This window comes from Macrobrachium nipponense, chromosome 12, assembly GCF_015104395.2.
Source record: "Macrobrachium nipponense isolate FS-2020 chromosome 12, ASM1510439v2, whole genome shotgun sequence".
Taxonomy (NCBI): domain Eukaryota; kingdom Metazoa; phylum Arthropoda; class Malacostraca; order Decapoda; family Palaemonidae; genus Macrobrachium; species Macrobrachium nipponense.
In genome coordinates this window covers 69,230,382-69,242,881 of record NC_087205.1, presented here as the reverse complement: position 1 = coordinate 69,242,881, position 12,500 = coordinate 69,230,382, and the positions used below count along the sequence as shown (strand labels likewise).

At 38.5% G+C, this 12,500-nt stretch overlaps 1 protein-coding gene across 1 annotated transcript in view; it reads left to right on the top strand.

The window, feature by feature from the left end:
- LOC135224586 (phospholipase A2 group XV-like) overlaps window positions 1-12,500 on the top strand; it is a 29,457-nt gene that overhangs the window by 11,160 nt on the left and 5,797 nt on the right. The window contains exons 2-4 of the mRNA XM_064263720.1: window positions 9,442-9,581; window positions 11,352-11,586; window positions 12,330-12,500. The exon at window positions 12,330-12,500 is cut by the window's right edge and continues 54 nt beyond it. Coding sequence (XP_064119790.1) covers window positions 9,558-9,581; window positions 11,352-11,586; window positions 12,330-12,500 — 430 coding nt within the window. The 5' untranslated portion in view covers window positions 9,442-9,557. The remainder of the gene's footprint in view (window positions 1-9,441; window positions 9,582-11,351; window positions 11,587-12,329) is intronic.

Genomic DNA, 12,500 nt, shown 5'->3' with positions numbered 1-12,500 from the left:
GTTAGTGTTTAGCAAATGTTTAGTATGCAAGTGTTTATTAAGTTTTTAATGAGTGGATGTTCATTCACTGTTTAGTATTTAATAAGTATTTAGGGTTTGGTAAGCATTTAGTATTTAATGAGTGCTTAGGGTTTAGTGAATGTTTAGTGTTTAATTAATGTTTAGGATTAAGTGAGTGTTTAGTGAATGTTTACCGGGTGTTTGGGGTATAATGAGTATTTAGTAAATTTAGTGTTTTAAGTGTTTAGTGAGCATTTAATGTATAGTGAGTGCCTAGTTAGTGTTGGGTATTCAGAGTGTTTTGTGTTATTGAGAGTGTGTGTGAGTGTATGTTAAGTGTGTGTGTGTGTGTCTGTGTGTATGAGTGTGTGTGAGTGTGTATAGTGAATGTATGCAAGTGTGAGTGCTTACTGAGTAAGTGCATTGTGAGTGTTCGTGTTTAGTGATTGTACTACATTACTGTTTATTTAGTACTTCGCTACCATATGCAAAGAAAGTCCTGTATTTACACAAACCATTTATGCTTGACACTGCTTAAATCCAAGAGCAGATTCTTAGGCCTGACCACAATGGTTGGAGTGCTTAGGCGTGTTTTCGTATGGTAATTTTTCTCTGTGAAATTGGGTCGAATAATAATAATAATAATAATAATAATAATAATAATAATAAAAATAGTTATAAAATATAGTACTAAGAGCAAGACCGAGACCTTTCAATATGGCCTTCCGAAGTCACTCTTGGCAGGGAGATCGCTACTCCAGTGATTGACGCCCTATGCCTTGCACACAGCTGACATATTTGCACATTCGGTTGTCCGATTTTTATGACGTGAAGATATAATATGATGTTAGTGCCTGTCTACTGGATATAATGAACAAATAAAGAAAAAAAATATTACTAGCGAGAAAATTACCCGAATACTGGTCGTCAAAGCCAGCATCGATAGAATGTATTGAAACACATTACATAGGCTGCCTGTGGTGCGTGTCGGTGGGAAGTTAAGAGACGAACGCACTCAGCTGGCTTTAAACATCAAACTGCTTATCATTATTATTTGAGTTTAGATTTTCTTCCCTAAATATATATGGTACCTGATACTTGGTGATAGTGTACAGATCAATTTGAGTGAAGCAGCCGAAAATAAGTGGACTGACTATTAGATAATTGGCATGATATTATAGGCTAACTTCATTTGGGAGTCAGGAGCTCCAAGTTGTAAGATCGTCAACTTCGGGAGGGGGAATAAAATGGGGGAAAGTGTTTTAATCTTTATAGTTAGCTTATCCTGAACAATTCATTCACATTTCCGTTTCCAGTAATTATTTGTGTTGTGATACATTATCTCTTTGTGAATGTGCGGGTGTTAAAACGGCTCTCTATGATGGGACTTTGGTCTTAATATCAATCGAACTCCCATATCCGATAAAAGTTTCATTTCATCCACACGAACCAACAGCAACTAAAGAGCAATTCAGTTATGGTAAGACACGTTGAGCTACGAACCTCTACATGGCTGCAGTGTCCTAACTATAGGCAAGAAAAGACGCTATTAAAACGAGAATACTTATCTTACACTTCTTTCTTTAGAGGAATTGCGAGTGGCATCATATGACTGGTTTAATTATTCAAAAATGACTCAGCACACATACTTGTAGCTGTTGCCAATTGTGACCCGCTCCCATTCAGATAAAATACTTTGTGTGAAGCAATAACTCCAAACCAAAGGATAGTGCTAATATTATTATATAGTCTTATAGTATATATATATATATATATATATAATATATATATATATATAATATATATATATATATATAAAATATTAGCAAGTCTCACCACATAGTAAGGCTGCACATAGTATTTATATAGATGTGATGAAATTAACGAAGAAGTTAAACAAATTTGAGTCTAATACTTCAATAGGAATTTTAAAAAGAATAACTCCGGCAGTAATTCTTATCCTGAAACATCACAATATTTCTTGAATTTTTTGCCTTTTACATTTTATCAGGCTCACGATTTTCAGATACTTATACCATTTTTCTAATATTAATATTGCCTATGATAGATTTTGAAATATTTCAAGGTGTCCCATCTCTCCCTTCCAATTGTAAGTTATGTCTGTAAAGGGCTAACCACCCACTAAAATGGCTGGCATTACCATCACAGCTTTCTAGGATGTGCAGTGCTATTGTAGTACAAATTTTACTTGGTATATCCAAGTAGATGCAGATCCTTTCTGCCCCTTCCTTAGAGGCCAGTCCTGTCTTCCCCCTTCCTCTCCCCCTCCCCACTCGTTGTGGGGTGTCTGCCAGAGGGTCATTACCACCACAGTACTCTAGGATGTGCAGTGCTATTGTAGCACAAATTATACTTGGTATCACCAATGTTGGATGCAGTTCCTGGCTCTCCCTCCCCCTTCGCCCCCACTCGTTGTAGGGCGTCTGTCAGGGGGAAACCACCCACTAAAATATCTGTCATTACCACCGCAGTACTCTAAGATGTGCAGTGCTATTGTAGTACAAATTTTACTTGGTACTATGATGTTGGAGGGAGATCTTGTCTCCCCCTCCCTTTCCCCCTTCCCCTCACTCGTTGTGGGGTGTCTGTCAGGGGGTAACTATCCACTAAAATGTCTGGTATTACCACCGCAGTATTCTAGGATGTGCAGAACTATTGTAGTACAGATTTTACTTGGTATCTCCATGTTAGATGCAGATCGTGTCTCCCCCTCCCCATCCCCACTCGTTGTGGGGTGTCTGTCAGGGGGTAACCACCCACTAAAATGTCTGTCATTACCATCACAGCATTCTAGGATGTGCAGTGCAATTGTAGTACAAGTTTTACTTGGTATCTCCAATGTTGGATGCAGATCCTGTCTCCCCCTCCCCACTCGTTGTGGGGCGTCTGTGAGGGGGTAACCACCCACTAAAACGTCTGTCATTACCACCACAGTATTCTAGGATGTGCAGTGCTATTGTAGTGTAAATTTTACTCGGTATCTCCTAAGTTGGATCTAGATCCAATCAAACACCCCTTTTCAGTGCGTCTGTCAGGGGGAACCCACCCTCCAAAATGTCTTGTTAAGTAAGCCACCCATATATTTTCGGCAGACGGTCAGTTTAACAGTTTACAAGTCTACTCCTACATACCGGTAGGGGTTACAGTCGGTATCTCGTTCGTTGTATCTCAACGGTCCGGGCTGCCGCTCTATTCCTCAAAAATACAATGCGCAACTGGAATACAATACTTACAAGCTCTGGAATAAGACTAGCAGAGGTTAATATCAGGAGAGGGATCTTCCAGGGCGACTCACTGTCCCCACTACTCTTTGTAGTAGCCATGATTCCCATGACAAAAGTACTACAGCAGATGGATGCCGGGTACCAACTCAAGAAAAGAGGCATCAGAATTAACCATCTGATGTTCATGGACGACATCAAGCTGTATGGTAAGAGTATCAAGGAAATAGATACCCTAACCCAGACTGTAAGGACTGTATCTGGCGACATCAGGATGGAATATGGAATAGAAAAATGCGCCTTAGTCAACATACAAAAGGGCAAAGTAACAAGAACTGAAGGGATAAAGCTACCAGATGGGAGCAACATTAAACACATAGATGAGACTGGATACAAATACCTGGGATTACTTGGAAGGAGGGGATATAAAACACCAAGAGATGAAGGACACGATCAGGAAAGAATATATGCAGAGACTCAAGGCGATACTCAAGTCAAAACTCAACGCCGGAAATATGATAAAAGCCATAAACATACGGGCAGTGCCAGTAATCAGATACAGCGCAGGAATAGTGGAATGGACGAAGGCAGAACTCCGCAGCATAGATCAGAAATGGACGAAGGCAGAACTCCGCAGCATAGATCAGAAAACCAGGAAACATATGACAATACACAAAGCACTACACCCAAGAGCAAATATGGACAGACTATATATAACATGAAAGGAAGGAGGGAGAGGACTACTAAGTATAGAGGACTGCGTCAACATCGAGAACAGAGCACTGGGGCAATATCTGAAAACCAGTGAAGACGAGTGGCTAAAGAGTGCTTGGGAAGAAGGACTAATAAAAGTAGACGAAGACCCAGAAATATAGAGACAGGAGAATGACAAACAGAACAGAGGACTGGCACAACAAACCAATGCACGGACAATACATGAGACAGACTAAAGAACTAGCCAGCGATGACACGTGGCAATGGTTACAGAGTGGAGAACTAAAGAAGGAAACTGAAGGAATGATAACAGTGGCACAAGATCAGGCCCTAAGAACCAGATATGTTCAAAGAACGATAGACGGAAATAACATCTCTCCCATATGTAGGAAGTGCAATACGAAAAATGAAACCATAAACCACATAGGAAGCGAATGTTCGGCACTTGCACAGAACCAGTACAAAAAGAGGCATGATTCAGTGGCAAAAGCCCTCCACTGGAGCCTGTGCAAGAAACATCAGCTACCTTGCAGTAATAAGTGGTACGAGCACCAACCTGAAGGAGTGATAGAAAACGATCAGGCAAAGATCCTCTGGGACTATGGTATCAGAACAGATAGGGTGATACGTGCAAATAGACCAGACGTGACGTTGATTGACAAAATCAAGAAAAAAGTATCACTCATTGATGTCGCAATACCATGGGACACCAGAGTTGAAGAGAAAGAGAGGGAAAAAATGGATAAGTATCAAGATCTGAAAATAGAAATAAGAAGGATATGGGATATGCCAGTGGAAATTGTACCCATAATCATAGGAACACTAGGCACGATCCCAAGATCCCTGAAAAGGAATCTAGAAAAACTAAAGGCTGAAGTAGCTCCAGGACTCATGCAGAAGAGTGTGATCCTAGAAACGGCGCACATCGTAAGAAAAGTGATGGACTCCTAAGGAGGCAGGATGCAACCCGAAACCCCACACTATAAATACCACCCAGTCGAATTGGAGGACTGTGATAGAGAAAAAAAATAATATAACTGTAATTACAAAATTCATATGTGATAGTATTTCAGAGACACAACATATAATTTCTTTCATCTTGTGTTAAACTCGAAGAGAAGCTCGAAGCCAGAGCTGTCAAATATGTCAATTTAATGTAACAGGTGGGTGAGTGTTGCTTAGCAGGTCACAGGATTCTCTCTCTCTCTCTCTCTCTCTCTCTCTCTCTCTCTCTCTCTCTCTCCTCGTAATAATTCACAAATAATTACTCTTAAGTAAGGACAACTCTTCTCTCTCTCTCTTACTTCGGCACATTTTTACTTGTTTATTATAGCAACTTGTTTCGAGGCTGTAGTATGATACAGATAAGCTAGAATAGAATAAAATACACCAGAACAAAATACCGAGAGAATTAAAACTGAACAATGCTGAATAATCCACAAAAGCAACGGTCAAGAGAGGAATAAAAGGTTATCAAAAGGTGGTTGTATAAATAAAGGTATACACAGGAATAAGAACGCAGCTTAATAGACCGTTTATTGTTACTAAGGCTAAGTGATGGTTTTCTCTGATGATGTAATATACTGTAGTGTCTCAATTGTGTTAAGGTCCATGTGTATGTGTGTGTTTAGCCAATTGGCATACACAGTTACATGTCACTCATAAGAGGCAAAAAAATGTACAGTTTAATCTGCACGGCCTGAATGTTAGCTAGGTTATATGTACTTTATTCTATTTATTATTTATGTATATCTTAATTTCATGGGTTGGTCTTATCCACGAATAAACGGTACATATACCTACATGAGGTTAACACGATTTCAAATATACATAGAAAAAAAAACACCAGTTGATATGGTTCATAAATGATTTTCATTTTAACGTGTTCTTCGCAATGTAGTACAGCTTGATAGTTGTCACATCTTATTACTTGGGTATAATCTTTTAGTTCTTGATGTGGAAGTAACATGATGTGTTGGCAACAACCGTCCACCACTGTAACAATTAAGATTACAGCTTGCCTTCGCAAGTTTGCAGAGGTGAGTGGTGTATTCGGCAGATCATGACGTTGATGTATGGCGGGATCGCTGTTGAAGACTTAGCTGCCACTGCAGGCCTTCACTGATTAGTCGATTTCGTAACATGCTTCGTTATGCATAAGCTTTCTTTTACTGCAGTTGTGGAAATCTATGTAATCAGATATTGTTGAAAAGCCAGCTAGGTATTGTTCGTAATGTTACCTCTGTCAACAATGATGGCGTTATTCATGATACAAGATTCAGTTCTTTTGTTCTGCAACTGTTACACTATTGTTTTCTTGTTCGGGTATCAGCGGGCTCCGGATCTTTCTTATTTCTTTTATTTATTATTTCAACAAAGTTACCAGAAGTAGTTGTTTACTTCTCCCCAACAACTAGAGTTTAAGTATTCCATCTGACGAAGAGTCACGTGAAGTTCCTATCTCCGTCGGCAATGAATCATAGGACGTTTAGATAGTCATAGCTCTTGCTATCTAGGCTACCTAGATCCTGGCTAAATAGGCAAACAGTGTGACAAAACATATTAACGATATCAAGAACTGTTTTTGTTGATGAAGTTCACAATGCACGTCGCGATAGAGATATTCAACTAAATCACAAGACTTGATAGTGAAAGCTATGTTTAGAATTCATATAAACCCCAACTATGGAGGTATCATATACCTCCATGGTCCCAATAAACCGTTAGAAAGAAAATCTTAAAGGTTCATGGATGTAACATACATTTTCCAGGTGCCGTATGCAAACAGAAGGCAGAGATTACCAATCCAATAATTACTCATCCAGACCCATCACAACTTTTCCACTGATAATTAGATAATAAATCTCCAAGATACTAATGGGATCTAAGAAATGAATCACTCATGCTGGGTCATGAGAAGAGGCTTAAGTAAATACAAAATGACAAGTGAATGATAATTTCGGTTTTATTGACTCCAAAAGCAGTACTATTGGCCTTTTACTTTGAATGTGTTAGCATGTAATTATGTTAAAGATTAAAGGCTAGTTAACCCGAGTAATTCTTGAATATTAGAGGATGTGTTGAAACACATTTGGATTTTTGAGTGAAGAAACATCTGGCAACGATATTGACCCTATAAATATAGACGGTAGACTAACTGCGGTTCCATTCAAACTGACAGCGAATCAGAATCAGGATGAGTCTATACTCATCTATAGCAGTCTTGCGCTTGCTGTTCTTCGCTATCGCTTCAGCCTCACCACTTCTTCCGAGTTCGAGGTTCAAGCCTCCTGTTATATTAAGTAAGTTAGGCCCATATAATTACTTTAACTTTTATAAATAATTTGTGATTGCAGTATTCGTAACTACAGATAGGCTAACATTAGCCCCGGATGATAGGAGGGCTTAGGTATTTTTCCTTTGGCGGTTTGGTCATGTAATGGGGGATAAGAATATATGATGGTGACAAAGGTTCAAGTTTCGCCGTAGGGATGCTTTAGAAAGTGTTGGGATGATGTAAAAGAAATATCACATAAAGAGCAAGAGTGTTTGGCCAAGATGGCGTTTATGGATGCTATTTAGAACGCTTCTGCAGCTGTGACGCTGTTTATTCTACAGAGGGCTCTGGCGTTATTAGAGCTGAGCTATGCCCCGCTATCTACTCTTACACTGTAGACCTGTACTATAACTTACATTTTACTTCATGTTGAGTTACTAATAATCAAGTAAGTATTTTATAGAGAATACAGTATGTCGAATACGTTTTTTGTATGTATACTGGATACCAGAAAATAAACGACTAGATTTCAAGAATGCCGAAGATAACTTTAAAGCGCTTTTTAAGAGAGTGGCAATTTGCTTGCTTTTTCATTATTTCTTGGTCAAAAACGATAGTTTGCAGTTGTGTTCAGAGAAATTTCGGATCATGTCCAGATTAGCGAACCCATTATTTTCCAAGACAACATTATACCACTGATTTATATATATATATATATATATATATATATATATATATATATCTCTCTCTCTCTCTCTCTCTCTCTCTCTCTCTCTCTCTCTCTCTCTCTCTCTCTCAAAGTGATATAATAGTCCTGAAAAATAGTGGGTCCGCTAATCTTGACATGATCCGAAATTTCCAAGCGTTTTTTTTTAATGCAAGAAATACATTTGATGGATAACAACATCAGGGTACAGACTTTTAATTTGTTGCAATATATTATGATATAATATACAACTACATGTCTCCATAGATCTTGCTTAGTGTAGATATGCGTGAAGGTCGTTGGTTTGCTCAATAAGTTGTTGCTTTTTTATTAAGCTGTCCTTATGTCAGCACGGTCTCTTGCTCATAGAGCAGCCCGTAGGTGGTCAATATTCCATCTTTCGATCATGTAGCGAAGGGTGATTCCAGCAAATCATGGGCAGAAATGTTCCACGGAGCTCTCCAATCATTCATTGAGCACAATCACCGTTATCTGGTCTCTAAAGCTGGTTGGGGGGACATCCTGAAAATGAGACGGTTAATATTGGCCAGCGAGGCGAGCCTATGCAGCTTTTTATAGTCGGTCAACATGCAAGTTTATAATTCCACAATTTACAGATTGGCTAAAATACGGTATAAGTCTTCTGTGACATCTTCACTATACATTCCACTTAACTCTGTAGAGACTATGATCAGTATTTAATATTACAAACTTTTAAGGTATAAGCAATAAGTATGAAAATAAACTTATTATTTTATTTATGGTGCAGTATATCATGGGATTTATGGGACTCCGTTGATATTCAAAATATTAGTGTCCTGTAACGATAAAAGCTACTTTACTCCAATTTGGGTTATAATTTCTAAAGTTATGAGGGATGGTAGTAAAAGAGATGGTAAATATGTGAATGACAAGATGAGAATGAACTACTTGTGGCCGTACAAGTGGAAAAGCAAGAGAAAGTATAGAAGGGGACGATACTGAGTGAACTGATTGTTTAATGCATAAAATGAAAATTTTGCAAACAATAACAGTTGGATGAGAAGAGAAGTAGTGGTGGATGATAGAGATGCATGGAGGCAATTCGAGATTTAAAGCATTTTTGCAACTGATAAAGGAAGTGTTTAGATGCAGGAAAAATAATAGTAAACTCACAGGCAGCTGCTGCTGCAAGCGTTGGCCTTTGCCGACGTTGTATGTGAGCAATGGTATACGTCAATCAAGATTCAAATTAACAATTAATCTGACCACGAACCTAATGAAAAATGACATAATCTATTTCTTTATTATTTTAAGATTTGATACTTGTTTGTGTTGGGTATATATTTCATAACATTGTTAATAGCCTCATTTCCAGCGTCTGTTATTAAAAATTCTTGGTGGAAAAGAGTGAGGGGGATAATGTTGCCCCCCACCCCCAATAAGAAGTAGGGGTTATGTCCACCAGGCCCCCACAGATGACGCCCATAAGCACAACATAATTTATATTTTTTCGTTTCCAGTTCCTGGCTTCGGAGGCTCACAAATCGAAGCTAAACTGGACAATGATGAACTGTATTATGAACATTGCGCGAGTCGTGCGTCCGATTGGACGACTTTGTGGGTGAATGTTCGCCTCATGGATACCTACGTCGATTGCTGGGTAAGGATGCAAGATTCACGTATTTCTGTGGGTTTTTGCATACGTTTGTTTTTTCGCATGTGCATATCTATCTTTCACTTTTACCTAACGCATAACAGTTTCCAAAACGTTTAACCCTCTTGTAAATTACGCTACCCTCGAGTTCCAACACAGTGCAATATCTGCAATGGCAGTAACCAAAGCCTATTTAGCAAGGAGGCAATAATTGTGATGCTAAAAGATTTGTATGTCCATATTTTAGAATAACGCTCTAGCGACCGCATCCAAACCAGCAATACATAGTTCAAATGCGCTTAGATGTTGATCAGTAGTACCTACTGTCTCATCTTGAGGTTTAATGAGACTCATAAGTATACTTACACCAAATTCTGCAGGTCAGTTGAAAGTTACTAAGAGCTGATCTTTTGGGTTAAGGTAGCAAGCCTTATGTGGCCCAAGCCGTTATTATATGTATATATATATATTATTATATATATATATATATATATATATATACATAAGCAGCTGACATAGTTTAGCGTTTCCCTAATTACTATTTTTTTGAACGACGATGTAGTCCTGTCTTGAACCCAGCAAGAAAGTTCCTTTCGTGCTTGGGTACGGTAATATCTGTTCAGTATACATTCAACTGACAGAAACGATTGCGTAAACTAGAATTTTACCTGTTACGGTCATTGTAAAAACGCCATACAAACAAAACAAGTCATCGACGCCGGTAATACCCAGTTGCTTCTTAATTATTATCTTTCACAAAAATGTTCATCCTGTTTCTAATCTAAACACTTCTCAGTTCTTCCATTACGTTCGTAAAACAAAATAAAATCGGAAATCGACGAATTCTACCTATCGAAAGAGAGCAGTCCGTTTTCTTTTTTTACTGAATTGCCTGTTTGTTCGCGCTGTACTTCAGATGCCTTCTCAGATGCCTCGTACATGTTCATGTATGACGCTACACGCTCATTTGAATTTACAAGGTTTATTCATAATTGTCCGTATAATTCCTTTCGTATGTTCGTCTGTGTCTGATGAGTAATGTATTATAGAGATCGGTACACTGGTAATTTGCCTAATATTGTTGGTTTCCATGTTTTGAACAATAGATTGATGAATGTTTATTGCAAGAGGCCAGTGAGGAGTAATTTTCTACCTGCAGTAAATTTGATCAATGTTATTTTGTTATTGCTTGTGCACCGTAGCTTATTCATACACACTTTCATTTTCTTGTGACAGTTGTTATTAACGTGGTCCTCTGCACGAAACAAGTTTAAAGTTTAAGCAAAACTGCCTTCGACTACAACTATTGATGGTTATCAATAGTGTTTTAGCTGTCTATCATTTTTTCAGTGTTTTGCGCCCATATCAGATTTTAAATGAATGAAAGTCACGGATTCAAGACGGGAGGTAATCAGGAACTCTAATATAGGATTCAATATTCGGTTAATTCTAAGGATCTAAGCCTTTCCTCAGCTGTTTCCACACACTCCAGAACTAGCTCTATGTCTTTCAGAAATGCTGATCTGTAATTTCGATTTTTGTTTTCGAAAACCTGTTATTGATCACATTCAGCGCAAATCAGATGAATCGTTTTTATCTTGAGCTTGAAAATCTCACGGGAAAGATTCCAACAGCTTGGCTCGAATCAAATTTCATTTGAGTTATCTTTTTAAAACCAGTGTTCAGAGATTAGAACTTTTTCATTTCTTGTGCCCGTCGTGCACATATCAACGATGAACGCGCGCCATACTAATTCAAAAACTGTTCTGTTTACAGGATGACTTAGCCAAATTAAAGTACGATAAACAAACTCGCACGACTAGAAACCTCCCAGGTGTGCAAACAAGAGTCCCAGGGTTCGGGAACACCACAACCCTTGAGTATTTGACCCCGGACAGATGTCAGTATTCCAGCTACATGTCAACCATGATCGAAACTGTATTCTTGCCTCTTGGCTACAAAAGAGGAGTAGATCTTCGAGGGGCGCCGTACGACTTCAGGAAGGCTCCTAGTAAGTAGGGCTACCGATTTCGTTCAGGGTATCGAAAAGAATACTCCAAGAAACTCAGAAAAAACGTCATTTTCTCTATCTAGATCAGCTAATAAATTAACTTAAAACCGAACGAAGTAGTTCTTTCTGGTGGGACAGCTCTGTGTGAAATACATCGTCATTTCTTTTGTGAAAAATAGCCGTTAAATTCCGGATAGTTTTCAAAGATGCCATTATGACATATCTTTTCAGGAAATTTAATGATTGTTCCTCAAAGTACAGCACACTAAATTCTTTTCTATTAATATAAAACTAGACCAGTTAATTTCGGTCCAAAGATGCACACGGTGATTGTTTTCATCATCACAACTTATAAAAGTATATAATCATTAACTTGCGTTTGTGATGAAAACGTGAACAATTAAATGTTTTTGAAAATGAAAAATTTGACCGAAAAACTAAAGACTGCAAAGCCAGTGAAATCAACTTTCGAGATCTTTCATATGAATTGAAGTGCTTAATTTTCCTTCTGGGAAAGGTCATGGCGGGAAGTAGGATTTGAGACGTTATTGAATATATACTGGAATAAGTCCTAGGCAATTGGGTAGGATGTACCGCGCGCTTCAAAACGCGATGAACTTGGTCCTTTGCTCCCTAGAGCAAAATAGATTTCTAAACAATCGTCAATTCCATTGAAGTTTATCATTGGTAAGAATAGAAATACATAGTAATGTTTGTTCATCTCTGATTTTTCACCTCCCCAGACGAAATGCAACAGTACTTTGAAAACCTCCGGGAACATATAGAGGAGATGTACCATGAAACCAGCCAGAAGGTGCTCATGCTGAGCCACAGTATGGGATCGAACATTGCCCATTACTTCTTGATCCACCAGACGCAGGAATGGAAGGACCGCCACATAGAGGCACTGGTCT